The sequence below is a fragment of the Triplophysa rosa genome, linkage group LG9, assembly GCF_024868665.1.
Source record: "Triplophysa rosa linkage group LG9, Trosa_1v2, whole genome shotgun sequence".
In the NCBI taxonomy this organism is placed as follows: Eukaryota; Metazoa; Chordata; class Actinopteri; order Cypriniformes; family Nemacheilidae; genus Triplophysa; species Triplophysa rosa.
Window position 1 is genome coordinate 25027877 of NC_079898.1, and position 27993 is coordinate 25055869.

The 27993-nt window shown below is 40.6% G+C and overlaps 2 protein-coding genes across 3 annotated transcripts; one reads left to right on the forward strand and one right to left on the reverse strand.

Annotated features, from left to right (window-relative positions):
- On the forward strand, positions 1-9012 carry msh6 (mutS homolog 6 (E. coli)). Its single transcript, XM_057342317.1, has 10 exons — positions 1-365; positions 2078-2280; positions 2374-2549; positions 2735-5297; positions 5382-5674; positions 6752-6869; positions 7139-7228; positions 7321-7475; positions 7998-8197; positions 8805-9012. Exons 1-10 carry the CDS (start codon positions 133-135, stop codon positions 8884-8886), a joined length of 4113 nt encoding a protein of 1370 aa, XP_057198300.1. The 5' UTR covers positions 1-132; the 3' UTR covers positions 8887-9012.
- fbxo11a (F-box protein 11a) lies at positions 8993-27895 on the reverse strand. Of its 2 annotated transcripts, XM_057342320.1 has the most exons (22): positions 27583-27894; positions 16033-16160; positions 15829-15910; positions 15580-15724; positions 14593-14722; positions 14352-14435; positions 14130-14262; positions 13943-14049; positions 13744-13855; positions 13545-13651; positions 13334-13471; positions 12357-12574; positions 12041-12221; positions 11827-11949; positions 11668-11753; positions 11508-11584; positions 11274-11417; positions 11075-11185; positions 10732-10839; positions 10536-10644; positions 10354-10452; positions 8995-10191 (listed from the first exon to the last, which is right to left on the reverse strand). In XM_057342320.1, the coding sequence occupies exons 1-22, from the start codon at positions 27668-27670 to the stop codon at positions 10062-10064; spliced, it is 2640 nt and encodes an 879-aa protein (XP_057198303.1). In that variant the 5' UTR covers positions 27671-27894; the 3' UTR covers positions 8995-10061. The 2 variants fall into 2 exon arrangements, with proteins under 2 accessions (XP_057198302.1, XP_057198303.1); XM_057342319.1 differs by having other exon boundaries at positions 8993-10191; positions 10536-10839; positions 27583-27895.
- Between the last annotated feature and the right edge of the window lie 98 nt (positions 27896-27993).

The following is a 27993-nucleotide window of genomic DNA, read 5'->3' on the forward strand; positions in this document are numbered from 1 at the left end:
TCTTCCCGTTCCGTACTATGGTGGCGTTTTCCCGCGAACCCGTTGCTTCGCTCGGGACATGCCTGAGCTGCTGGAAAGAATACATGAATTGTTCATTCTGATCGATTAAAACCATCTACTTCACGACAAAACATGGCGAAGCAAAGTTCCCTTTTCAATTTCTTCACAAAGTCGCCGCCGCCCGTGGCAAAGGCCAAATCAAACCCGTCACCGGTGGAGGCAGATGTACCTTCAGACAAATCCAACACGTCTCCTAAAGAAGAGGCGAAAGTCCGCAAGAAAACTACATCAAAACCAGTGAAAGCTCAAGTGAAGACTGGTCATGCGAAGCTCTTTGGAGAGAAAGCTGTTGCTGCAAAACAGAGGTACAGTGACAGAACTTCACATCTTAATCCCGCTACACTGATCCCTTACAAAAATAAACCGCGGTGTTACTATAGTAACCTTAGTTTAATGGTGGTATTTGTAGTCAAATCATAGTAACAAGTAACCATAGTTTAACCATGAAAATGTGTAGTTAAACAATGGGAATACAAATCGAGCTGTAGTTACTTGCTACACTTTTAATAAATCCACGTACATCAATATTATCACATCTGTGCACCTGTTACCATTGTCATACATGTTTGGACTCTGACATGAAGGTATTACTATAGTATCTTTACCGTTTTTGCAGCACTATGTATGATAAACAAACCGCAGTGGTCTCTGTATAAAAAGTTTATCAAATTATACATTATTTCCAAGAGCACTTGGTATTGACATGTTTTAGGTTGTGGCCATGAACGTGTTTGGACACGTGATGGTATTAGAGTATCATAGGATTTATATCTGATGACAATTGTGCCGTCACTTACCTTTAGTAAAGATTAGGCTAAATAAAATAAGTGTACAGTGTAATAACACTACCAGCGAATTTAAAGTGAACTTTTACAGGAGGTTTGTGTGATATACATCGCGCATCTTACTTTGTCCTGCTCCATGCGTGTGGTTTGGCGGGAGTTTGTAGGCGTGTTCAATTTTACCGTATGCGCGGACCGCTCGGCTCATGACATCAGAGTAGCGCGAGAGCGATACACAAGCATAGCTCTCGCGGTACTTTGATGTCATAATGGGATCTTCTATAGATCTGCGCAGCGTGAAGTCGAGAACACTTGTGGAGGCCTGTGGATCAGTTTTATTTGCACCTCGTGGGGTTTTCTTCTGCTCACAGTTACCTATGATTCAACTTTAGTAATCGAAGTTGTTTTTTTAGAAACCACAGATTGCACTAATTTACAAGGATCGCAATAACCGTAGTTTAAGCATGACGTGTAGTAAAGAAAACATGGCTATACTTGACTACTATACTGTAATAAAGCCATTTTTCCAAAGGACAATCTTGACCAATAAAAGCACTTGCTACATACAATCACTATGGCAACTAAGAGTTTACTACGATCTATTTACTTTTTTTCACCACAGTTATTATTACCATACAAATGATAAATGATTATGACTATATAATGCAAAGTTGTTTTAAATATACAAGTGGCTAATATCTATTTTTTTTAAGTTATTTTATAGAATTGTTTATTTTATTCTTATAACAACTATGGTAATTTATGGCATTTAAAGATATGTTAGTAATGAATATTGAGTATTTATTTGTATTGTGTAAAAATAGACATCATATTTTTCTTGCACCCTGTGTAGGCTTTAGTGTGCGTATGTGTGTGTGTGAATTATATTGTATATTTATGCAAAATTTTTGTTTTCATATTATGTACAGTTCGACTTTACTAATGTTTAAATACAGTGAACACACTTTAGCTAAACAAATGCGAAAACATTAGCTCTGTATGTTTTATATTTTATCAAATGCAATTACATGTATTTATTTTTAAAGGGGTCTTGATATGTATTTGTGCACTTTGAACTTTTAAATCAGTGCGGGTCTTGTTTACTGAGAGCTGTTGGCTATAACTTCAGTCGTTTGTTTTATAAAAAGCGTAAGAAGTCCTTAATGCTGAATGTTGGGAAAATTACAATTATATCGTTTAATGAATGAAATATATCTTTTTTTGTTACTCTCTAGTTCTTCATCCATGTTTAGTGCTGGTAATCTGGTATGGGCAAAGATGGAGGGGCATCCCTGGTGGCCCTGTATGGTTCTGCCTCAACCTCTCACCGGACAGCAGATGAGGGGCCGCGGCCGAGATCAAAGACTTCACGTGCACTTCTTCGATGAGCCTCCCACGCGTGGATGGGTTAACACAAAGTACATAAGGGAGTATCAAGGTAAGCAAGCATCAAATAATGGTCATGAAAGTTGTTACAACTGTAAACTGTTTTTAATTCCGACCATAAATTCATTTTTGTTGTGTCCTAAAGGTTCTGATAGCGCAGATGCCAAATCAGGCGGCGTGTTTTTCAGTGGTAAACCTGTGATACGTAAGGCAATGGAGCTGGCAGACCTCGCGATGAAGGACAATACAGAACAGAGACTGAAGATGCCAATGTGTATGGATCCCTCAGATGAAGAAGAGGGGGATGCAGAGGATATGGAGGTTAGCAGTGTTAAACCAAAAGTAAAATCACTCAAAAAATATTTCGGGTCTTTAAAATATACTTCAATCTTACTGTAACTGTTGATGTTGGTTCATCTTTTGCTAACATTGCACCAGATTGAGAATATCTTCACTTCTATTTTTATAATGTTTAGCTTACCATGACTTATTATATTTTATGATAGCTTGACAAATCAACCCTATCAGATGAGGAAATGTCTGAGGAAGAGGCCCAAAAAAGGGTAAAGACCAGCCGGCGTCCATCTCGCGCTGTAGCCGAGAAAGGTCAGAAGTCCAAGCGGCGACGCATCGCAGTGGCATCTGACAGCGAGGACTCTGGTGAAGAGTTCAAACCGGATCAAGCAACAGTTAGCAGTGATGAGGATGAAGAGGATGTTGTGAGCAGTGAGGGTGAGGAAGAAGAAGGGAGCGAGCCTGAGATCGAACCAGACAGCCCTGTGAAACCAGTGAAGCGCAAACGCTCTGAAAAACCTACAAAAGCAAAGACCAAATCATCTCCCTCAAACACCCCAAAACCAGCTCCAGCAAAACCAGCCACTCCATCTCTGGGCTCTGACAACAAGTCACGGCTTTCTGCTTTCTCCGCCCCGGACAACTTCGAGAGCAGCGGTACGGGCGGACTGGATGGAGGTTCCACCGTATGGGACCACGAGAAACTGGAGTGGCTTCAGGACGGCAACCGAAAAGATGCCCGGCGGAGACGCCAGTCTGACAAAAACTACGACCCTGCGACTCTGTACGTGCCCGAGGATTTTCTGAACAGGACGACGCCTGGAATGCGCCGCTGGTGGCAGCTGAAGAGTGAAACGTTTGATACGGTTCTGTTCTATAAAGTTGGCAAGTTCTACGAGCTCTACCACATGGATGCTGTGATCGGCGTCAACGAAATGGGTCTCACCTTCATGAAGGGTACCTGGGCCCATTCCGGCTTCCCTGAGATCGGCTTCGGTCGTTTCTCAGACGTACTCGTTCAAAAGGGCTACAAAGTGGCTCGCGTGGAACAGACCGAGACACCAGATATGATGGAAGCGAGATGCAAGGCCATGACGCGTCCCACCAAGTTTGACCGCGTGGTCAAGCGAGAGGTTTGTCGAATCATCACGCGGGGCACTCAGACTTACAGCGTGCTCGACGGCGCCCCTTCAGGAACGCAAAGCAAGTATCTGCTCAGCATTAAAGAAAAGAGCGAGGAGGACAGCGCAGGTCACGGCCACATCTACGGGGTGTGTTTTGTGGATACCTCTGTGGGACACTTCCACGTTGGACAGTTCCAAGACGACCGACACTGTTCTCGTCTGCGTACCCTGGTGGCACATTATTCCCCTGCCCAGGTTCTGTTTGAGAAGGGCAACCCGTCTGCTGAGACGCTTAAAATCTTTAAAGTCGTTTTGTCATCTGCTCTGCAGGAGGGACTCAATGCCGGTTCTCAGTTTTGGGACGCCCAGAAGACCCTCAAGGTGTTTGCTGAGGAAGACTACTTTAAAGAAAGCACCGGCAACAATGTCGGAGGATCAGTGCTTCCTCCAACTCTGAAGTCGATGATGTCTGAAAGCGACTCTTTAGGTCTCACTCCAAAGAAGGGGTACGAACTAGCTCTCTCTGCACTTGGCGGCTGCATCTTCTACCTGAAGAAGTGTCTTGTGGACCAGGAGCTTGTCTCCATGGGCAACTTTGAGGATTATGTTCCTGTGGATGTTGAGATGGAGCAAGCAGGTGGGGCATCATGTTTTTTTGCAAAGACCCGTCAACGCATGGTGCTGGATGGAGTGACCCTTGCCAACCTTGAGATCCTTCAGAACAGCTCGACCGGGGGTCCGGAGGGGACCCTGCTTGAACGATTAGAGACCTGTTGCACTCCCTTTGGCAAACGACTGCTAAAGCAATGGCTCTGCGCTCCTCTTTGTAATCCATCCTCTATTGCAGATCGCCTGGACGCTCTTGAGGACCTGATGGGTGCTCCGTCCCAATCCACCGAAGTTACAGACCTACTGAAAAAGCTTCCGGATCTTGAAAGACTACTGAGTAAAATCCACAGCATGGGTACTCCTCTGAAAGGACAGGACCATCCGGACACCCGTGCCATTTTGTACGAAGAGCTCATCTACAGCAAACGTAAGATCGCTGACTTTCTCGCGGCACTCGAGGGATTCACAGTCATGAAAGAAGTTGTGTCGGTAATGGATCCCGTTGCTGAGGGATTTCGGTCGAAACTTTTAAGGCAGGTTGTGCTGTTGAAAACCGAACACGAAGATGGGCTTTTACCTGATCTTGATCCGGAGCTCAAACGTTGGGACACTGCTTTCGACCATCAGAAAGCTCGCACCACCGGCGTGATAACGCCAAAAGCTGGCTTTGACCCCGAGTATGACCAGGCGCTTCATGGAATAAAAGACTGTGAGAACCAGCTGCAAGAATACCTGGACAGACAAAAGAAGAGATTGGGTTGTAAAACGTTGTCGTATTGGGGAACAGGAAGGAACCGTTACCAGCTGGAAGTTCCCGACAGTGTTTCTGAGAGAAGCCTTCCAGAGGAATACGAAGTGAGATCTACTAAGAAGGGATGGAAGCGCTACTCCACCAAAGACATCGAGCGGCTGTTTTCAGATCTACAGAGCTGGGAGGATAAAAGAGATGCTGCGATGAAGGACTGCATGAGACGACTCTTCTACAATTTTGACAAGAATTACAAAGACTGGCAAACCGCTGTGGAGTGCATGGCTGTTCTTGGTAAGAGACATTTTGCGCCTATACCTTATCTAAAGTGACTTGATGTTGCTCTTGATACTCTTGTTCATCTTCATGTCATTGCAGATGTGTTGCTGAGCATGTCCCGGTACAGTCAGAGCAGTGATGGACCCATGGTCAGGCCAGAGATGGTTCTTCCAGGAGACGGGTGTCAGCCTTCTCCTTTCCTGGATCTGAGAGGTTCTCGTCACCCGTGTGTCACCAAGACCTTCTTTGGCGATGACTTCATCCCCAATGACGTCTTCATCGGTTGCCCTGGTGACATTGAGGAAGAGGGTCAAGATAACATGAAGGCAAATGCACCTTGTGTTCTAGTCACTGGGCCAAACATGGGAGGCAAGTCCACACTGATGAGACAGGTGTGGAAAAATATGGTTATGATTTCTATAATGAAGTATTACTTCACTTACGTTAACACAAAACTGAAATTCTGATTGCCAAACATACTTACAAAACTGCCCAAAGTACCAGTGTATTACCAACTGATACCACGACTGACCATAAGATGTGTAGGACTCGTGGTGGAACAAACAAATGGCAGTTTACCGTTTGTGTTAAACTGTTATTTTGGTTTTTTCATTATTTAATTTTTTTCTGGTTAATAATGATTTTAATGCCTCAACTTATTTCATTTCATTGTTAAAACAGTGTTTCTAGTTTGTTTTAGTTAAAGCTTTTTAAAAAGTAATATTGAGATCTGGTATTTGATTAGTTGTGGAATAAACAAATGGCAGTTCACATTTTGCATTAAACAGTTATTTTAGATTTTTCACTTTGTTTTAGTTTATTTAATAATTTAAATATATATACTGTATATATATATATATATATATATGTATCTATATTAGTTTTTTCATGTTCATTTTAGTTTAATTTTCTTGCCTTTTTTACTTTTTAAATGTTTTATTAATTAATAAAACTAAAAAATCTAAACAGGGTTTATTTTATTTCTGGTTCTAGTTTATTTCTAGTTTTTTGCTAAGGCAACGTTAGTTTTTAACTTTTTCAATTTTAGATGAAACAGTTTAATTTATATTTTAAATATTTTTTATGTGTTAGTTTCATTTTAGTTTAAATTTTTCCAAGTTTCACTTTAGTTAAATTTTTAGCCTGTTATGTGCTTTTTTTTCTTTTAAAAATATTTTTAGAACTTTTACTTTATTAGAAATTGAAATATATATATATTTTTTCATTTTATTAATCATTTTAATGCCTCAACCTATACTTATTTCAGTTTATTGCTAAGGCAACGTTTCTAGTTTCTTTCTAGCCCCCCCCCAAAAAAGTAATACTTTGACCTGTTATATCATTTCAACTAACAGAGGAGTTTTAGTTAATGAAATAATCCTGATATTAAAAGAAAGAAAATGCTGTGGCAGCGTCTTGTCAAGTGTCGTCTGTCATTCTTCTTATTTTCTTTATTGACTGTCTGATAGTGCGGTCTGGTGGTGATTTTGGCTCAGTTGGGCTGTTATGTTCCTGCTGACAGTTTGCGTCTCACACCGGTGGACAGAGTCTTCACTCGTCTTGGTGCTTCTGATCGCATCATGTCCGGTAGGTTCATGCTCCTTTTCCATCTTCTGTCCATGCATTGTGTGCAGCAAGATTGTGAATTGATATATTTCAAATCGATAAATGCCACATGGGCCTGTTTTATGGTCCAGTGGGGAAGAACATGTCATTTCACAGAATGCCACAATAAGCTCTATTTTCAGTAATATTACTCATTTCAATTGTCAACTTCCTTTAGGAATTCAGTTTCATTCACGCCAATAGATTAAAAATTTTTTTGAAATAAAGGATACATGCGCCCTGTTTTCTAGGTGAGAGTACCTTCTTTGTGGAGCTCAGCGAGACGGCCAGCATATTACTACACGCAACCAATCATTCTCTCGTCCTCCTTGATGAACTGGGTACATACACACTAGTCTACTTGTAAAGTGTAGTTTGGATCAAATCTCTTGTTTGACTTGAAGAAACGGATGCTATAACCTCTTAAATGTAGGCAGAGGCACGGCCACGTATGACGGCACAGCCATCGCCAGCGCAGTGGTGAAGGAGCTGTCGGAGAAGATCTGTTGCCGTACCCTGTTCTCCACACACTACCACTCGCTGGTGGAGGATCACACCCAGAATCCTGCCGTCAGGCTCGGACACATGGTCAGTCAGTCTTTCACTTATTTCAGTTAACTGACAGAAAGAAAAACATCGACACATTGTTATACACCTCAGAAAATAATTGTCCCTCAGTTTGTATGCAAACAAAACGTTTTTGTAACGTTAAATATAAGTGCATTTACAAACATACAAGCCCCATAGTCTTTTATCAGTAATGTATTATTTTGTTTGGTCATATGAGTTTACAAAGTATATAACAGTAGGTCACAGATTTTGTTCGGACAGAATAATACATTTTTTGTTATTGGGTAAACAAAGGAGTAAAGAATTTACATTTCAACTATGTCTTTCGTAACATTCAAAACGGCTATTCTAGACCACTCAGATGAACATTTTTCAGAAGTACTTTTCTATTGATTTAATGTTTAAAGTACTTTATTGTAAAAGTTCTTTCTGCCATCCAATCTTGAAAGCCCTTAGTACTGCAAGGCAGGCGTGTGCAACATCGTTTACTATCTGAATGTTTATATTTAGTTTTGTGATGTAACTTACCGTTTCATTCAGGCCTGTATGGTGGAAAACGAATGCGAGGACCCCAGTCAGGAGACCATCACCTTCCTGTACAAGTTCATTGGTGGCGCGTGTCCCAAAAGTTATGGATTCAATGCAGCTCGCTTGGCAAATATTCCAGAGGAGGTTATCCAGTCCGGCCATAAAAAGGCTCGAGAGTTTGAGAGGAGCACGGTGTCTCTCAGGATATTCAAGTAAGTGACTTTTACCGTTTTATTAAACATTGGTAAACTAGGGCTGCACAACATATCACAAATGCAAGGATTTGCAATAAATGAATAATTTAATACTAATTAATTAGATTAATGCAGAGAATGTTACCGGTGTGTTCACGAGTGCATGCAGATGATTTTGTTTGGAAGAACAGTCAGAAATAATGTAAAAAAACTGCATGTTGGTTATATAATTTTCGTTCTCAAATGTGTGATTTGAAATGTATGTAATTTTCATATCACATTTTCTTGGACATGGCACACTTATGCGCAGCCTTGAAATAAACGGTAGTTTGAAGAAAATGTTCTGTTATACGACTGTGATGATTTTTTGGCATCGTTACATTACTTCATGACAATTTAGCACATTTTCCCACATTCATGTCACAAAATATTGCTGTTTTTGTAGTTCCCGTTATTCTGAATATAATACAATATTTGCCTTTTATCTTTTGTGATGAACTTTGACCTCAAACACATATAACAGTTGCTATGAGATTCATCGGATCAATTTTCCATCAGTCGCAAAATAACTTAAGTATTGCAAAGGTCAGATTTTCCCACCAAATAACTTTTTTTTTCTCAACAGGAAATTCTGGTCATATGCTGAAGATGCGGCAGCTGCTCGTGAAGAGTTCAACAAACTGTTTCAAAAGATCTACAGTCTGTAATCAAAATAGCATTCACCCGTTCACATTTCCATGAGTTTTTGTATGTTGGTTTGTTTTACTTTGCCCATCTAGAAAACAATACTCACTACTAAAATGATCTAATAAAGTTTATTTTCAAAAATGTAACACGTTCCTCTTTGACTAGGAAATTAAACCTTTGATTAATTACTAACAGCTACATAATGGTTATTGAGTACTTCACAATATATTAAGTCTAGATGTCATGGAACATGCATACAATTCCGGCTGTAAGAGAACCCAGTCACCAAATACAGTTGGATGGAGGGGGGGGAAGCGCAAATAAAACTGTACAGATACTCGCCAGAAGCGTCTTTAACATCTCCAGCAATGTCGTTTTGTGTTCGCACGTCACTTTACTCGCTGCGTTCGGAGCGAACGGCCGTGAGAATGAGATGCTTTCACAAGTCTAGTGTCTCATGCTTTTACCACATGACCCTGCGGTAAGCCAATCAGGATAAAGGGGCGGGATTGAAATCACACTGCATGTGGGCCAACGCGTTACACGAACATTGCCGGAGAATACGTTAGTGTTTCTCATCCTTTTTTCCTCAAATCTCTTTCACAGAAAGAACATACATCCTGCGACATGAGAACAAATACAGCAAGTCTAAGGTATAAACAACCCCAAAATTAATATACTTAATAAAATAAAAAGACATTCAAGTACATTTAAGATTTTTGCTTGAAAATACAAAACTACATGAGAAAGCATTAAAATCAAACCTCAATAACATCTTTAAAAAAACAAAACCATAAGTGAAGTGCTGGGTCTTTTTTTATCCGTACATTTACAATAGCATGGTGACTGTTGTCTGGAGAACAGATGCATGGGAAGCATTGCGAGTCTGTCATCCGTAAATCCCCGTCACGATCTTCCCGAGAGCATCGCGACTGCCCGTTAGTCTACACCGTCGCTGGCAAGGAACGGCGTCGGGCAACAGGATCACCAAGTCCACAGCAGAATGTTCGTTTTTCGTTCGTTTAAATAAAAATGTTTCCTCTCAGCTTCCGTCGTCTAAGTTTACACAAAGTCTTCTTTTTCAAAGAGTTCTTTTTGTTAAAATTGAATTATTTCTAGCTTGTAATCTCGTCTGCACTAGACTGAGCACATTAGAGTCTGTTAGTGCCCCGGGGTCGGGTCGGCGCGCTCCGTCTCAGTTGTGCTGCAGTGTGTTGGACTCTATAGGAGGGGCCGAATCGTACAGCGTGTCTGTGTCGTGAGTCGGCTCTCCCGCTAGTGTGCACGGGTTCGACAAAGTCCCTGCGCCACAATCGCAGAAAAACCTGCGAAGAGAGAAAAACTCTATCAGTGATGCTGCAGATGTGACAAAAATACAGCCCACTGAAAATTGCGAGGGTCACATTTAACGGCATAAAGAAATGTTTTTTTATGGAATTCATCCGTTTTGATCATCAAAACGACTTCATAAAGAAGAAGAGACTGACCTATCGTGTCTAATGAATTCTACGTCGTGCCCTTGATGGCACTTCTTGATGCAGTTCACGCAGATGGCGTTTCGGTCTGTGGTGTTGCAGGTGTGACATCTGTACAGAAACAACAGAAGAGCTGTGAGAACGCAGCCCGAACCGCTCCAAATATCTTGAAAGACACCGGTGCGGAGCGTTACCTGTAAAAATCGTGCATTGGATAGCTGGTGTAACTGGAAATCTTGTACAGGCACTGACCTCTGCTCACCGCTTTTTCAATGGCATCCTGGTTGTTCACGATTTTATTGTCTGCAAAGAAAATTCCACAAATACATGTCAATCGTTTTGGGTTTGGTTGATCCTCGAAGGAACAAAACAGATTTTTTTCCATTTTACCTTTCATTGTGACGTTGACACCAGATGCAAGAAACAGTCCGCCAAAGCGATTGTTGAAAATCTGATTGCCTTCTAGCGTTGCTGTAGCGTGATTCGTGATCTCGATACCTGTCCAACAAAACAATGTTCACGATTACTCGCATAGAACTATTAAATATCCCAAAATTTGACTTTTAATGGCATTTATATCAAAATGCAGCTTTCTAAATGCTCATTGTGAGCAATTCCATGGAGAACCACCCGACTCAGAATGTCCATTTTGACCGATCAAAGTAACGTTTCGTATAATTTAAGACGTAAACATTACCAAAATGTATAGAAATTGTTAAAGAAAGACATGTACCAGCCGCGAAACCGTCGAATATTCTGTTCTTGCGAAGCACAGGGTGACTGTTGGTACTGATGAGAACTCCTGCTTGGGCGTTCCTGAAGATGTCGTTCTCTTCCAACAAACCTGTGACATGAACAAAACACCTCATGATGAGAATCGGCAAACAAACAACCTGACGTCAAATCAAATCTAAACGATGCCAGGCGGTCACCTCGTCCTCCATTGAAAATGCAGATTCCTCCATCTCGCCCGTCGTGGATCTTGTTTCTGCGGAGTGTGGGGTTGCTGTCGGTCTTGATCCAAACTCCGGCCATGGCGTTGTCGAAGATCTCGTTGTCTTCGATAAAACCCAAGCCTGAGGAGACATTCAGAACAGACGGATCAGATTGAAATACAAATGGTCACACGCACAGAAGCTCCAGAAAACATCAGGAGGATGCCTTACCTGAATTGTAAACCAGAATTCCCCCGTTCTGTCCACCCCAGATCTTATTTCTCCTGATCTTGGGATTGCTGCCAGTTCTACCAGACCAAACGCAGATGGATAAGAATCGGTTGTCACTATATTCAAACATTCAGACACGTGATGTAAAACCAGCACTGACCTGATCTGAACTCCAGAGTACATGTGGTTATAAATGTCATTATCCTCCAGCACACCGTGACCGTTATCATAGAAATAAACGCCCACCTGGAGACAGACAATCATTCATTAGCTTCAACACGCTGGGTGTACGTCAGGGCGCTCCGAGTGTTTTACACACCTGTTTCCCGCTGTGTATTCTGTTTCTGCGCAGTACAGGAGTGCTGCCCGTGGTCACCCAAACACCAGCCAGTGTGTTACTGTACACCTCGTTCTCCTCGATCACACCCTGACCCTTTTCATGCTGTCATCACACAACCAGACACGAGACGCTTCATTAGGAGATTTGTTTACTTTTACATCAGCGTGCGTTATGGTTTCGTCTGTTCGCTCACCACATAGATTCCTCCGTGCTGTCCGTCGTGGATCTTGTTGTGCCGGACGATCGGGCAGCTGTTGGTCCGGATCTGGATGCCAGCTAGAGCGTTGCCATAGATATCATTCCCTTCGATGAGACCTCTGCCATCGCCGAATATGTAAACGCCACCCTGGTTGCCATTAAATATGGCATTACCCCTGTGAACCACCAAAAGAGGCGTTATAAGTGACTGCAAATCAGTTCTCAACTTCAGACACACGTTCCGAATGTCTTAAACTGGACGTGTCCGATGAGACACAGCCAGAAGTGAATCACACATATATATGGGATACCTGATCGTGGGGTCACTGTTTGAGGTAATCCACACGCCTGCAAAATTGTTTGCATAGATCTTGTTCTCGATGAACTGGCCTCGGCCCTTCTCGTGCACGTAGATGCCGCCCGTCTGTCCGTGATGGATCTCGCAGCGCACTACTGTAGGGTTCGCATACGCCTTCACCTCGAAACCTGCTATCCGGTTCCTGTGGATGTTGCAGCTTTCAAAGTAGCCCTGTGGAGGGAGCCAGAGAGTCACCGTTAGGAAATAATGGTCTCATCCTGATCGTCGCAATTATTGCACATCTCTATAGAAGACACTAGGGGGAGCTGTAGTGCCTGCATTTAGTGTGTATAGCCTAACTAAAGTATGGTAATAATGGTCAAATGTACCACCTCAACACCATCACTTTAAGAAAAGCTTTAAAACATATACTGCAGCACAATTTAATATTATTTAAGCTAATCTCAGTGTGAAAACCAGTCTACCAACATTTCATTAACAAAGAAGTAACATTTTATTGTGTCTTGCGAGTGAGAAAAAAACAGACTAGAAGCTTTTCTATGACTGATAGCATTTTAATGGTGGCTTCAATTCACCCCTGATCAATTGACTCAATTTACAAGTACTATTATTGACACGTAAAACCTGACCCCATTTTTCCCAATGTATTATATTCAGAACAATACGGTCATTTCAAAGCCAAATAAAAAATGTATGAGAAATAAATGTCAAAGCCCCAAAACAGACCATTAATCGTCATAATCGCAATGACTTATTAGACAATTAATCGTCAGCCAAATGTCATAACCGTGACAGCCCTAGTCATCATTGTGCTGCATCAGCGTTTACTGCGTTATAAATGCGCGGTGAGGTCACGAGACAACACGCCTGCATGTTAATAGCATGAAACAGCATGCACTTGACCGTGTATACTTGGCAGCTCACTTGGAGCGCACTTTCGATGAAACATTTCACCAAGATGTTTCTCACCATGCCGTGGTCAAACGTGAACACGCCGACATCTCTGCCGTGATGGATGTGGTTGCGTCTGATGATGGGGTTGCCGTGGTTTTTCACCCAGATCCCTGCTAGAGCATTATTGGATATCTCGTTGTCCTCATAAATGCCCTGCGGACGAACACGGACACACTGAGCACAGCTCACGACCCACACGTGACAGACTGACGGAGCTTTATTTTACCTGTGCGTGGTCTGTGATGTAGAGTCCCACGTTCTCACAGTCACTGATGTTACAGTGTTTGATGGTGGGCGACGCCCCCTGACCGCTTACACACACCGCAGAACCCACTGCGGGAGAAAGAGATTCACAAGCGAACATCAGCCTCGATTCGTTCAGATGCGACATTCAATCGGAAGAGCCGAGTGAAAGATCGGCTCACCTGTGCAGGTGCTGCGGATGATGCAGTGGTCTATAATGGGACTGCAGTTGACGGTGATCTCCAGACAGTGATGAGCGTTGTGATGCTGAGCTGATTTATCATCAGGATTAAACTGCAACACACATCCCACACAGTGATGTCATGCATTACATCACACGAGCCGGCTTGCAATTTAGCATCACGAGTGAAGCAAACGCACCTTTATCGTCATGTAGCCTACGTACGCGTCCTCCGAGCCCTCCATGAACACAAACGTTGAGTCTCTAGTGTTCTCGATAAATACTTTATCCGCTACTTTACCAGGAGCTGCGGGAGCAAATGTGCGATTAATACTCAGATTATACAGATCTCTTCGGATCGGACTGAATAGTTGACGTGTGTCATACCGGCGCCTATCATGGTGATGGGTGACTCGATGTAGATCCATTCGTCCGTGTAGATCCCGGAGTGGACGAATATCAAACCGTCAAAGTGGGCTTCCTGAACCCCGCCCAAAGCGTCCTCGATGGTGTCGTAATACTGAGGAACAATGGAAAGTGACATCATTAGATTCGGAAATCCGATTGGACGATCAGCATTTTGAAGCTGACGTCTGCCGAGAGTCTCACCAGCATGTTTTCTCTGCCCTTGTATCTGGCCGGGTTACTGTAGAAATGCTCAGCGAAGCCCGGCTTGACGTGAGCGCCTTTATACTGCAGACACACACAGGTCACAGATCAGAGATCAGTCAGACAACGCAGACGGTGAAGCTCACACAAAACTGGCGATTGACATCCACGTCGACACATTACAGCAATGTCTAATACTAGGGCCATGTCAATACAATCATGTGACGCTTTGAGATGTTACCAGCTGCTGAAAGCTCTCCTTCCAGGGATTGGGCTGCTCGTGATCTTCTGGGTTTATCTGGAAGAACTTTCCAGACTCGGGGTGCATCATGGGCCGTGTGTACTCGAACACCTCCATGTAGAGTCTCTTCCTGCAGAACATGACAGGAGAATAAAGATCCGAGGACTGTAGTCCTGCTACAAGGATATAATGATGGGATAATACCGGGCTAATCGGAGTAAAACACCGCAGTACATGATAGGGCTGCGACCATATATCGTGCAATTCTTATGCTCGGTTTCTCAATGAACTACGGTTAAATGCGGCCACATCTGAAAGCCAGAGGGCGCTCTCGCGCAGAAACGCCAAACTAGGGCCACAGAAGAAGTATCATTTACACAAGGGGTGCTTAATCTTAATATGCCTCCTCGCTAATTAATGAATCATTAATTGACGACGCTTTGAAGTGACGCTAAAGAGACCAAGGATATGCCATTTCACTTCTTTTAATGCCGCGTCTTAGCTCCACCCCTTAAGGATGCGAGGAAAGGGAGCAAGAAAAGACGTGAGGAAAGGAAACGAGGACGCACGAATAAGAATTGAGAAGCTCCCAAGTAGTTCCAGGTAGGGCTGCCCGACTATTCGTTATTTGACTAGACGACACTTATTCAAACAAATTTTTATTAGTCGTTTGTCTGCTTATCGCTTTAAAAGTGTATAAATGGCCGTTCGCTCTAACACTACCGTGAACTCGTATAAAGGGATGCTATTACAAGCGTGTTTATGTGTCCAAGGGTGTAAGAGTAACATGGTGGCTAAAAATGAGGAATATGCAATCCTACGTTTGCCAGATCCCAAAAGCATCGTTAACCAACTATGGTCGCAAGTTCCGTCGTTCCAGCATAGTTCAAAGATTTAACCAAACGTGGCAGGAAATCGTATTAGTCTCAAAACACTTCACGTGGAGATGCTGAAGAAAAGCATCACTGAGTGTATCGAGGAACTCACCAGAGGATGGGGTCATTGGCTAATTCACTAAAGCGTTTACACACACACGCTGCTCGACACAGGTCCTGCTCCAACAGATACGAGAAGATCTTTAAAACCACCTCATCTGGAAGCTTCACCTGCAGGTATTGCTCTGCTGGAGTAACTGAGACAGAAAACAAGCAGAGTTCATGAAAATGAAGCTCACAATAGTCCATTTCTCACGTTAGATAAACTGAATCAGGTCGTATAGATCCTAAGAGACATCACCAGGCAGATCTTGGGATTTCCCAGACACCCTGGCACGTTTCGCCCGAGGCCCAAAGTTTTCTGTTGTTGACGTGGAAGCACCCTTTAAAAGAGAGGATTTCTTTTACATGACACTGAAGAATGAAGTAGGTATAAATCATATATTTTAATGAAAAATGTGTGAAGATTGTTAACATGCTGCATTAAGGAAGAGCGTCTGTCCACCTCCATACTGGTCTTTGTTGGACACGCCGTTCTCTTGGGTAACAGTGATTTCCTTCGAAGTTGATATGGACTATTCTGAGCTCCTTGACCGGATTCTTCTGCGACCATCTCTGCAGGAACGTCCTCATCTATAAAACAAACACAAAATGCACATGAGCCTCACATTTAACACCAGCACATCAACACGGCTTGGATGAAGAAACGTTTACAACATACGATCTCTTACAATGTGCAGGCAGGACAGGCTGGATGTGAATCTGCGATATCTGAACTCATGAAATGCATCAATATTGTCAAGTTGGTCAAGCCTGCTTAGAAAGCCTTGTAGTCTTAGTCAAAGCGACGTTTAGCGATCGATCATGACACGCGGAAATAATCCAAATGTGATAAAAGCTCACACAGTTCTACGGGGTGGACTAGGGCTGTCACGATTATGAAATTTGACTGACGATTAATTGTCTAATAAATCATTGCGGTTATGGCGATTAATTGTCTGTTTTTGAGCTTTGACATTTAATTCTCATTCATTTTTGATTCAGCGATTGAAACGACCATATTGTTCTGAATACAAGACTGTTTTTTTCTTGGAAATACATCGGAAAAAATTGGGTCATCATACTTAAGGTTTAGGCTTTTACCTGTCAATAATACAACCGCCAAATACTTGTAAATGAAGTAAATTGATCAGGTGTGAATTGAAGCCACCATTAAAATACTATCAGTCATAGAAAAGCTTCTAGTCTGTTTTTTTCTCACTTGCAAGACTACAATAAAATTTTACGTGATTGTGTTGTGGTGGTTCATTTTACAAGTATTACCATGCTTTAGTAACAATATATACAATAAAATATGTAATATGCAGATGCACTACAGCTCCCCCTAGTGTCTTCTATAGAGATGTGCAATAATTGCGATGATCTGAAACCATCGCGATGAGGTCAAACAATCGCGATGAGACAATTATTTAATAATCGTGACAGCCCTAGGGTGGACATACTTGGACATTAGTGTATTGAAATCCCATCAAGACGGTGTGACACCGTTCAGAGGCATGAAAACCAGCACTATCCAAACCAAGAGACTAGGGCTACACGATAATTTATCGCGATACCACTAAATCCTATTGAAATCAAGCTGGCTGCGATATGCAATGTGTCGCTATTGTTTTTAATGCGTAGCTTGTCCATGAAGCACGGCTCTGGGATCAGTAGGAAATGCTGCTCGATGTAAAAGCAGTGCGAGTTTGAGTCGCTTATAATGTGCATTTGAAAAAGCAACACCCGTCAAACATGAACATTATAAATATACTTTATTATCATGAAAATACCTGATGGGGCTTGAGTAACAGTGATAAAAAGACGTGCATAGGCATTTCCTAGATTCTAGAACGTGTTATGGTCTTCTTCTGCGGTGCGTATTTGGAGTTTCCGCACGAGAGCGCTCTCTGGCTTCCGGATGCAGCAGCATTTTCCCGTACTTCACTCAAAAGCTGTGCAAAAATCACATGATATTTAGGGCTGTCACGATTATTAAATAATCGTCTCATCGCGATTGTTTGACCTCATCGCGATGGTTTCAGATCATCGCAATTATTGCACATCTCTATAGAAGACACTAGGGGGAGCTGTAGTGCATATGCATATTGCATAATTTAGTGTATATATTGTTACTAAAGCATGGTAATACTTGTAAAATTTACCACCACAACACAATCACTTAAAAAAAACTAAAACATATACAAATTACCTGCAGTACAATTTAATATTATTTAAGCAAATCTCAGTGTGAAAACCAGTCTACCAAAATTTCATTAACAAACAAGTAAAATTTTAATGTAGTCTTGCAAGTGAGAAAAAAACAGACTAGAAGCTTTTCTATGACTGATAGTATTTTAATGGTGGCTTCAATTCACACCTGATCAATCTACTTAATTTACAAGTATTTGGTGGTTGTATTATTGACAGGTAAAAGCCTAAACCTTAAATATATGATGACCCAATTTTTTCCGATGTATTTCCAAGAAAAAAACAGTCTTGTATTCAGAACAATATGGTCATTTCAATCGCTGAATCAAAAATGTATGAGAATTAAATGTCAAAGCTCAAAAACAGACAATTAATCGTCATAATCGCCAAAGCCCTAAAACAGACAATTAATCGCCATAATCGCAATGATTTATCAGACAATTAATCGCCAAAGCCCTAAAACAGACAATTAATCGTCATAATCGCAATGATTTATTAGACAATTAATCGTCAATCAAATTTCATAATCGTGACAGCCCTAATGATATTTATCGTCGGTTTATCGCGACAGCCCTACAAGAGACCTCAGTTAACAACACAAGTCTGATCCCTCCCAGCTGCTGCAAACAGCAGGTGACGCCAGGTCAGAAGAGTGTATTAGCCTCGTGGCATCCCTGTGATGACAGCCTCGTAACCCAAGACCGACCGACTCGCTTCAGCAGCCCAAACACGTACCAGATTTCCTCATCTGTAGGTCAAAATTTACCTCTTCAGAGAGAAACATGAGATTCATTTCATGTGCTGAAAGAAACTACCGATGAAGCGACGTTCATTCAGAAAAGTGAAGCTAGACATGAAGCAATGGTATGAGCCTTGTTATAAAATAAATACGGAAGTCTCTTTTAGCAAGAAAAGCAGCTTCAGATTGATCATCCAGCTGATGATGAGGACAAGTACGAACTATTTCTTTAGTTGTTGTACAAATGAACTTTAAACACTCGAGAGAAGAAGCAACCAAATGGAATCTCTAAAGGGCACATTTGACAATACAGATACTTGCAACACCAAAATATTACTGTAATATTCTCAATGGTCATTGCCATGGTAACCCTCCGTTCTGATGGAGGTCATTTACAAAACGGCCCCTCTGCAGCCATCTCCATTTACTGAGACTACAGCTCACAAATCTGTTTCTTCTGTTTAAATCACAAAACCAGAGACAGAATTCACATCACATTTAACCTTTATAACGTGAAAATAAGATTCAGTGCGAATCCTCGACAGGGCGGCTGGGACCCCGCTGCAAACTTACCAAATCAATGGAGTTCAACCTCAAATATTAAACTGTCCAAAAATATAGCTCAGAATGATACTAAAGACATCAAATATTTCAAGTTAAACTATACATTATCAGGGTTTTTCCTGGCTCAAAATGAGGCGGAGGTGGTGCCATCCTGATCTTGTACACACACACACGTAGGCCTACCGTACCTTTAAGTGGCTTAACCAAAGTGACTGAGTTTGACATATTAAAAGTTCTAATAAAATTTGATAAAAATGACAATTATTAAGTTATATAAAACATTACTTTTATTCAACCAAACAGAAATGTTTTTTTTAATCAAATAAAGCTTTTTTATCATTTCAACTAACTTTTCAGCCCACAATAGCCAACTGAATTAACCAGTCTTTCTAAATGAGCAAAGCTCATTCACATCTTGCATTCTCTGTGGTTCACTTTAAATGATTCAAGGATCTCTTATATTCACTAGTGACTGAAAAGTTCAATAGTTTAAATGAATCTGTTCAAATGAGTCATTCGTGTGCGAGTCGTTCTGAACGCAATGTGTGTTCATACTGGCGAACTCGCTGTGTACAGTATACGCTGATTCAACAATCCAACTGCACAGCTAAAGTCATTACAATGATGTACGTCATGTTAATTTAATAAATTTCAAGAAATTAAACGTACTTGGATGCAAAACAAACAGCCGTGAAACACAGGCTGACTCTTGTTCTGCAACTCTTTTTAGCGCCTCAGTGTGCTGATAACGAAACAGCGCCTCCACTGTGGCGTAATGTCGCAACTGCAGTTACAAATGACAGTCTGTTAAATGCACGCAGCATTTCTTGTGAAGACTCACAACATAATTTTGGCGAGAGCCTGAGGCGGCATGACATTTGACGGAGGCGGCCGCCTCCAATTTCTCTATGCAGGAAAAACCCTGATTATACAAAAAAACAGACAACTGACCAATCAGAATAGAGTATATAACAGAGAGCGAATAATAATATTAACAGTCAGAATGAAATGATAATGAAACAGCTCATGCTTTTCTTTGGAATAACATGCACTGAAAGAAAGTAAGTAGAATAAGTTTTACTGTTGATGATGTTGTGAAAAAGCTCCAAATCAGATTTCAGAATGTTGACTTTGGGTAAAATATCGAAATACTTGCCAATACAAAACAATGTGTCAAATCCTTCAATTTGCTCATGATAAAAACAGTGATCTAATTTAATGACAATAGTTCAAATAAGTGAACAAGTAAAAAGCATCCACCAAAAAAATCTTACTGTTCCAAACATCGATTACTACGTTTACATGCGCATTGATAATGCAATTATTTCCAATAATCAGAGTAAGGACATACATTTACATTTATGCATTTGGTAGACGCTTTTATCCAAAGCGACTTACATTGCATTGTACTATACATTTTGTTTCTGACTATGTGCAATCCACTGGGATCGAACCCATGACCTTGGCGTTGCTAGCGCTATGCTCTAACCACTGAGCCACAGGAAAGCTAATCGCACTTACATGTTTACATGACATGAGAACACCTCTTTGCTCCCGTTTACATGATTATTTGCTATAATACACAGCACAAGCGATGTTCTCAGATATGTAGATGTGTGTTACTGGCTATCGTTTGAATATATTCGCGTCAAATGCAAAACACCGTTATGTGGACGTATTTCATGGTTATTCGGCGCCGTGATGAATGTAGAAATATGACAGAAAATGCCTCCGCAATGGTGGTGTATGGTACTCTGTCATTGCGTTCACACTGTTTCTGTATGAAGGTAAGGAGAAGAGACAGCAAGTTGTGTTGGTGGTAAAACTTCAGACTGTCATGTTTACCATGAATTTGTGCTTAAGGTGCGTGACAGAAGCACATGCGCACCTTGATCAGAGCAGCATAAATGCGATTAAGCTGTTTACATGCCTTCATATTGCAATTAAAACCGGCATACACCACATATGTTACTGCGATTATGAGCTTTATCACATTATTTCAATCGAATGATTGCGTTTACATGAGTTAAATTGTAATCGCAGTATTGCATTATGTAATCGCATTATGAGGGTGCATGTAAACGTAGTCACAAATTCAATTCTGATATAGTTGTTGGAGCCTCATTTATGGGCATTGGTGTAGGGCTGCAGCTATCGATTATTTTAGTAATCGAGTATTCTACTGATTTTTCCATGGATTAATCGGGTATTCGGATAATAAGTACTTTTTATTTATTAAAGAGCAACTCTAAATATACAAGAGAAAATAAGACGGGTCTCTTAAAATGAACAACTAATTTGTTTCCTTTTTTAGAAAAATTAACATTTACTGCTGAAATTGCATACATTAATATCTGTGTAAACTAAACCCATTTAGTACATTCCATTGCCATATTACATTCAAAATGCAGTATAGGCCTAATACAAATGTATAAATAATAAACATTAATAAAAATAGAAAGAATAATTTCAAAGGTAAACAACTAACTTCAGCTTATGCATGATGCATTTAGTTTATCTAAATTAGTTTTAGTTTCTTTTTTTACTATTAAATAGTAATATATTTGTCCACATAAAAATACAGAGTTAACCGGACTTTTATTTTGGCAGGTCGTCGGAAGACGCTTATTTTTTAGTGTGTTAGCTTCACTCAGTAAAACGTTCTGAAATAAACTCTCAGAGCAACTCTGGAGATGAAGTTCATGTGTTCATGTCCCCATAAAGCGCAGATGCAGACAAATTCATGAGCATCACGCGTGTAGCATGTTAAACTGTGCAGTTCATTCACTCAGACACGCAGAACAGACAGATGACATGTGTAAATAACAGGATTCGGCGTCCACTAGTCCGCATCTAGTTTTATGGACTCAATGCATTCACTCGCAAAATAGACTAAAACCAAGTAAAATAGCAGTTCACCATTTCAATAAGCTATCAGTTATTTATCAGCATGAGAAACACGTGTGAGCAGACTATAATGCGTGTGTCTGACGGTGAATGCGTGAGACTTGAGAGCCCTGTAACATGAATAGAGTTTAGCGGGCTGTGCGTCAGTAATAACGGTCCGTGGGGAAACGCAGCGCTCCGTGTGTACTGTAGTTAAATGGATTCAACGAGGCTTCGAGGCAACAAAATTTGCCTCGATGATTTTTTTGTATTCGAATTACTCGAGGAATCGTTTCAGCCCTACATTGGTGTCTCTAAAAATCAAGCCAATCATGTTTCTTTCACAAACATAGTGAACCATGCGCTGACATTTCGCGTCTTGATCTGTGAAATTCAATGAGAGAAATTTTAAATGATGTGAACGAAACGACTTCAAGAGATTTACAAAAAGCCTCTCCAAACAGCCCTTCACAACCGCAGGACAAAAGCATTTATTTCAAACCTTACAAATCCCAAGTTACCAACATACACCTGCTACATCTCAAGACGCATTTGTTGCAGCAATTGCTGCGTGCTCTTGAAAGCCTGCTGAACGGCACAGAAACAGAAAATGAGAAACGTCGTATGTTATCAGCTGCTGTATACTGTTCAACTATCGGCTTCTTAACGGGTAACGCCCTACAAATCTAACAGAGTCACATTAGTAACCCAATATCATGATATGAGCATCAGTGACAAAGATCAACCTTGCCGGTGGGACGCTGAGCAAAACGTACAATTCTTAGCAGAACACAAAGAGCGCACGCTAAACAAACGTGACAGACTCATAAAAATCACACGTGTGACAGCATGACTGACAAATCAGTTCTTTACATTCATTGATTCGGTAAGGTCCACTACGAAAAACACATTAAACAGCACAATCTGTCCACAACGTGAATAAACATTTACTCTTCTTGAGGTCTCGGAGGCTTACTAAAGTCAATCAGATATCAGCAACGACCATCAGCCAAACACTATATCAAATACGCATCAGTGACACAACAATGAGTTTCTCAAGGCAGGATGTGTTTTTCATCAGTTTACCTTCACTTGAGCAGCGTAAGTGACTGAAGCTCATCCTGCAAACGCACTTGTGTTGCTCTGGTAGCATCAGAGTCTCTCCAGGGCTACTGGTCCAGTAACCACCACAAACACTGTCCCACCAACTACAGCAACACACTGCATGTCAACTCGTCTCCAAACATACATGATACACACACAAACACTTCAATCTGCACTACTGATATTGTGTAGGAGAGTGAATGGTACACGAATAATGTTGATGATGAAAATTATAATGTAAAAACAATAATGTTTTTGATTCAAGTTTTCAATAATGAGGTATCACAAATGTTAATAATTCCCAAAAACTTTCAAATAACATTTATGAACATTATATAAAGAGTTTGGTTCCAAAATGAGATTTTTCAAAACTCATGTTTTTTTATTGTGCATTCCAATTAATATCCATCAAACTGCAGTTGATTTGTTTGTATTTAAGCCATAATAACTCAAAAAATACATCTAATGGCTGGAATACACTACAAGACTTTTAAAAGCTGATTTTTTAAAAACTAGACATCATACACTTTTTGAAAGTTTCAGATAGAAACACACTAACTGATAAAACCTGCAGACTGGCACAGACTAAAACACAACAAAAACATGAGAACATAATAAAAAACAAGATTTTTTAATTAAAAAAAAAAACAGTCATCTCATTTTGGAACCAAACTCTTCAATATAACCGGTAAAAAAGATCCATTTGAAATGTGATTATCTAAAATACATTAAAGTTATAAATATATCATGAACGTTTCATTCATAAATTAATATGCACTTAAAAATTAATGAACTGATCTGTTGGCACTATAATGCCTGTAAATGAATCATTTCAGTTATTATAAATGTAGTAATCCGATGTTTATAAGGTGATCTGAAAAATCTTTATAAGCAACATTGTCTTTCTAAATTCTGTCGTAACTCTTAATTTGTTTTTTTATTTTAGTTTGTATATTGTGACGGAGCTTAAATATTCAAGTCTAAATTTGCGTGATTTTGACTTCGCCCCCTAAATATTTTCAATACAACAACTGCAAGCATACAGTCCAAAGAACACAGAGAACACTTAACCTACAGACATTCAATCCAAGTTCATTTTGGTGAGAAAGCATCATTCTGAGACCAGAGCTTGACAACATGTTACGCTTCAGTGAAAAGTGTTTAAGCACTCTGTAAAGTGTGAATTAAATGACCTTTCTTTTATATTCTGAACAGACGGTGTAGGAGGTATGGTAAGGAAGGGCAAGATACTGAGCATTACTGTGACACAAAGGACAGCTTCACTGTTTCATTACAAATTTAATTCATTATTACACAGAATTCACCCTAAAACAAATATGATGTCATCGCCCATTTACCATCATGATGTTCCAAACCTGTATGACATGTAGTAAAGTAAAACATTCACAGTGACTTTGAATCTAAATAACATCAGTATACAATGTCACGCACCATTAAAGCACTATAAAAACCTTATACACGTGATAAAAGACAAAAGATAAAACTATATTATGGCTTTGTGTAAGAAACAAACTGAAACTTATTATTCTGCCACACATCTACGGAAAAGACAAACATGAGTTCAAAAAATAACGGCAGGTGCATTTCTCTTTAAGTAAATAAAACGCTGGGTGTCAATAAATAATGGCCACTCAAAAGGCAACAGAAAGGCGAACCGTCCACACATTTTGCAACCACCAACTAACTGTAGAACAATAAGATCTTCACGTGGAATATGTGGATGGAAAACTACATTATTTATATCATAGTGATATACACCAGATGTACTTAAATATTATGTAAAATAAGTATTTATTTCAATTATGTGCAATTTTGTGTTCATATCACTAAATAATAAAATACTACATTTTTTAGCCATTCACCACCCTGCTGTATAAATGTCAGTATAACACACAAAAAAAACCAGTCAAAAATGCTGGGTTATAATGTATTTAACCAAAAATTTGGCCTGTTATTACAGTGTGTCAATGACACGCCATACTGGGCAGGGCAAGACTGTCTGAAAAACACATACAGTAACAGTACAAGTAAACAGTTTTCACAATTGCTTACACAATTGCTTGAATAAACAATAAAGAGACAGAACATGACAGAGTATTCCACCTAAATCAGAAACCATAAGAGTTCTTAGAGAAATGTAAATGTCATTGTGCTTTTTATCCAGAAAAACAAGTGAACAGTGGCATTGCGTATGTTTATAGTGCATTCTTGCCCTTCCCAATATGGCGGCGCCATTGACACACCATTCATCAGCCAACGCAAAATAATATTTATGTCTATGCCTCATACAACCACCTTTTGATTTTAATTAACTACATCCCAAGCAGGATGTTAGATTGACGTATCAAATTAGCCAAATGTATAGGAATGTAATGAGCAAATTAGGGATGCACCGAATCTAACATTCTTGGCCGAAGCCGAAGCCGAACATGATGTGAAACACTTGGCCGAAGGCCGAATAATACCGAACACCGAATATGGTTTTTGCATTTCTTCTATTTATTAAGCTATTTTTTCACTATTGCACAAACTGAATAGTCAAAATTTGCTTTTAAAAATTTGTCTTGCTTTTCAATAAAATACAATACAACTTAATATAAAATTGAGCAAAACAAAATACATTAAAACAAAAAATTTAATAGCCTATATTAATTAGGCCTATAACTGACTGGTAAAAGAATGTAATGTAAGTTACTCTGTACCCCTACAACAAAACAGTTCATTAAAAAGTGTCATTCCACATTAGGCCTATAAACTAAAAATACGAATAAACTAAAACTGTTGGATTTTTATAGGCTACGTTGCAAAATGATTGTAAGAAAAAAAACATCGAACGCAAGCTATTCTGACTGATGCTGACTGACAACCATATCAGTTCACGTCTCTCCTGCAAACTCCGCCCACAAAAGCTGACTGTTCTCTGGTGCACTCGTGGCCGGGATGCACAGAACATACTTTGACAAGTTGTTTAGTACAGGGAACTGTGTGCGCGCGACCACTGTATGATGTCAAAGGATGTCGCGAGCGGCGGGGCTACTGTCAGACAGCCCGCTCCCGTCTGAAATAGCCACAAGTTACCGACCGGTAAAGACGCTTTCATTCGAAAATTTACTTCCGTGCGGCAAGTCCCGTGCTTTGTCTTTCTCTGACACCTTAAAATGCTCTTAAAATGCTCCACACACACACTGCCAAAATGTTTGCGGCGTTAATAAAGCGCACGTCTCTCTCTCTCTCTCTCTCTCTCTCTGCGCTGGTTGCTAGTTGATCGTTTCTCGAGTCATGTTCGGTAAAATTATTCGGCCATTTCACATATTCGGCCGAATACCGAACATGCGTTTTTTGCTATTTTCGGCCGAATATATTCGGTGGCCGAACATTCGGTGCATCCCTAGAGCAAATGGTCTAGGGGTGCATCTGAATGATCTTTGTAAACAGCTGTGTCTTGGATAGCAACCAACCTGACAATGCGGTAGTCCACTAAATCTGTCGACGTCAATCCTACACAACTGTAAATAAGGTAAACAAACACAAAGCAGATCTCAGGTTCTAAAAATTGTATGTACTTTAGTATAAATGCTGACGTTTAACTGGACATTAGAAGAATTCATACACTAACATTAAATACCAATCTTAAACTGGTTGATCAATACAGTAAACTGGTTACTTTAGTTGATCAACCCCCAACTAACACCCAAAACAGAGCAACCCCTATGATTCAACCAAGCACACTCAATGGGGGCATCAGGTCTATAACAGTTATCCCGTCATGTACCATGTTTTACACTGTATTCTTAGAAGTACCTTGTTTCTTCTTTGGTAAATACCGCAAAACATGACAATACCACATTTCCATGTAAAATGGTCTTTTCAAGATACTCCATTGTACCTCACTGCGCTACCATGGTACATTTCCCAAAACACGGTATTACCGTGGTACCCTTTGGCAATGTTTTGTTTAGTGTAAACACAGTACCAGTAACGTAAATGACGGTTTTACCGTGTAGTGTAATTTGGTGTTGAACAAATAATCGCTCTTGCAGTGTTATTTCTTTCGGTCTGTGTGGTATTTGTGACATTTTGTTGGCTTAACGTTAACTGTCGTACTGCTAAGAGCAGATGCTAACCATCACAGCGGCGTAAAACAACAGAGCCCGTTCATTTATAGCAAATACATCATCTTTAATGCTGTCGTTTAGACTCGTACACGACTTCAAAACAATACTGTGTAAATCTGACAAGAATTAGGTGTAAAATTCCAAGACAAATGAGGGTTATAGCAGACAGGAGAGCAGATCACATCCAGTCAAACAAAGCGCGGCCTGCGGGAAGAAGAGAAGCCTCGGTGTTTCCTGACGCGTATAAATTAACGCAAATACCCACAAAATACACGCATCACGACACGAAAGCGCCAGGAACCGACATTGATCATCACCTTTAAGAGTGCTGGCTGTGAATCAAGCACACTCTGGGGTGGTTTAGAGAAATAATTACCTCTTTCTGCGTTGTTTCTCTCCGGCGGCACCGGGCGCGGCCTCGACACTCGCCGGGGTCTGCGGTTAGTCGCTCTGACGGAGTTCATTTGACGGGTTTCTGGATAAAAACACACACCGTGCTGCCCTTCCCTTCCGATCACTACACCGAGATCAGCTTAGAAAATGCAAATAAAAACCTAAAATGCATTGCACTGAGAATCAGCTCGGTTCGGGCTCCGAGGAAGCTATTTTACCGTCCGAGCGCTCCGGTCCGAGACCTCCGATTTCGATTTTCAGTGGCAGGAGGAGCCATTTACACACGCACACACACTCACACACGTACAGAAAAAGTACTATGGTATTACCATGGTTTCACCACGGTAAATGTCATTTTACATATAATACAATACCATGGTAAAATACAATACCA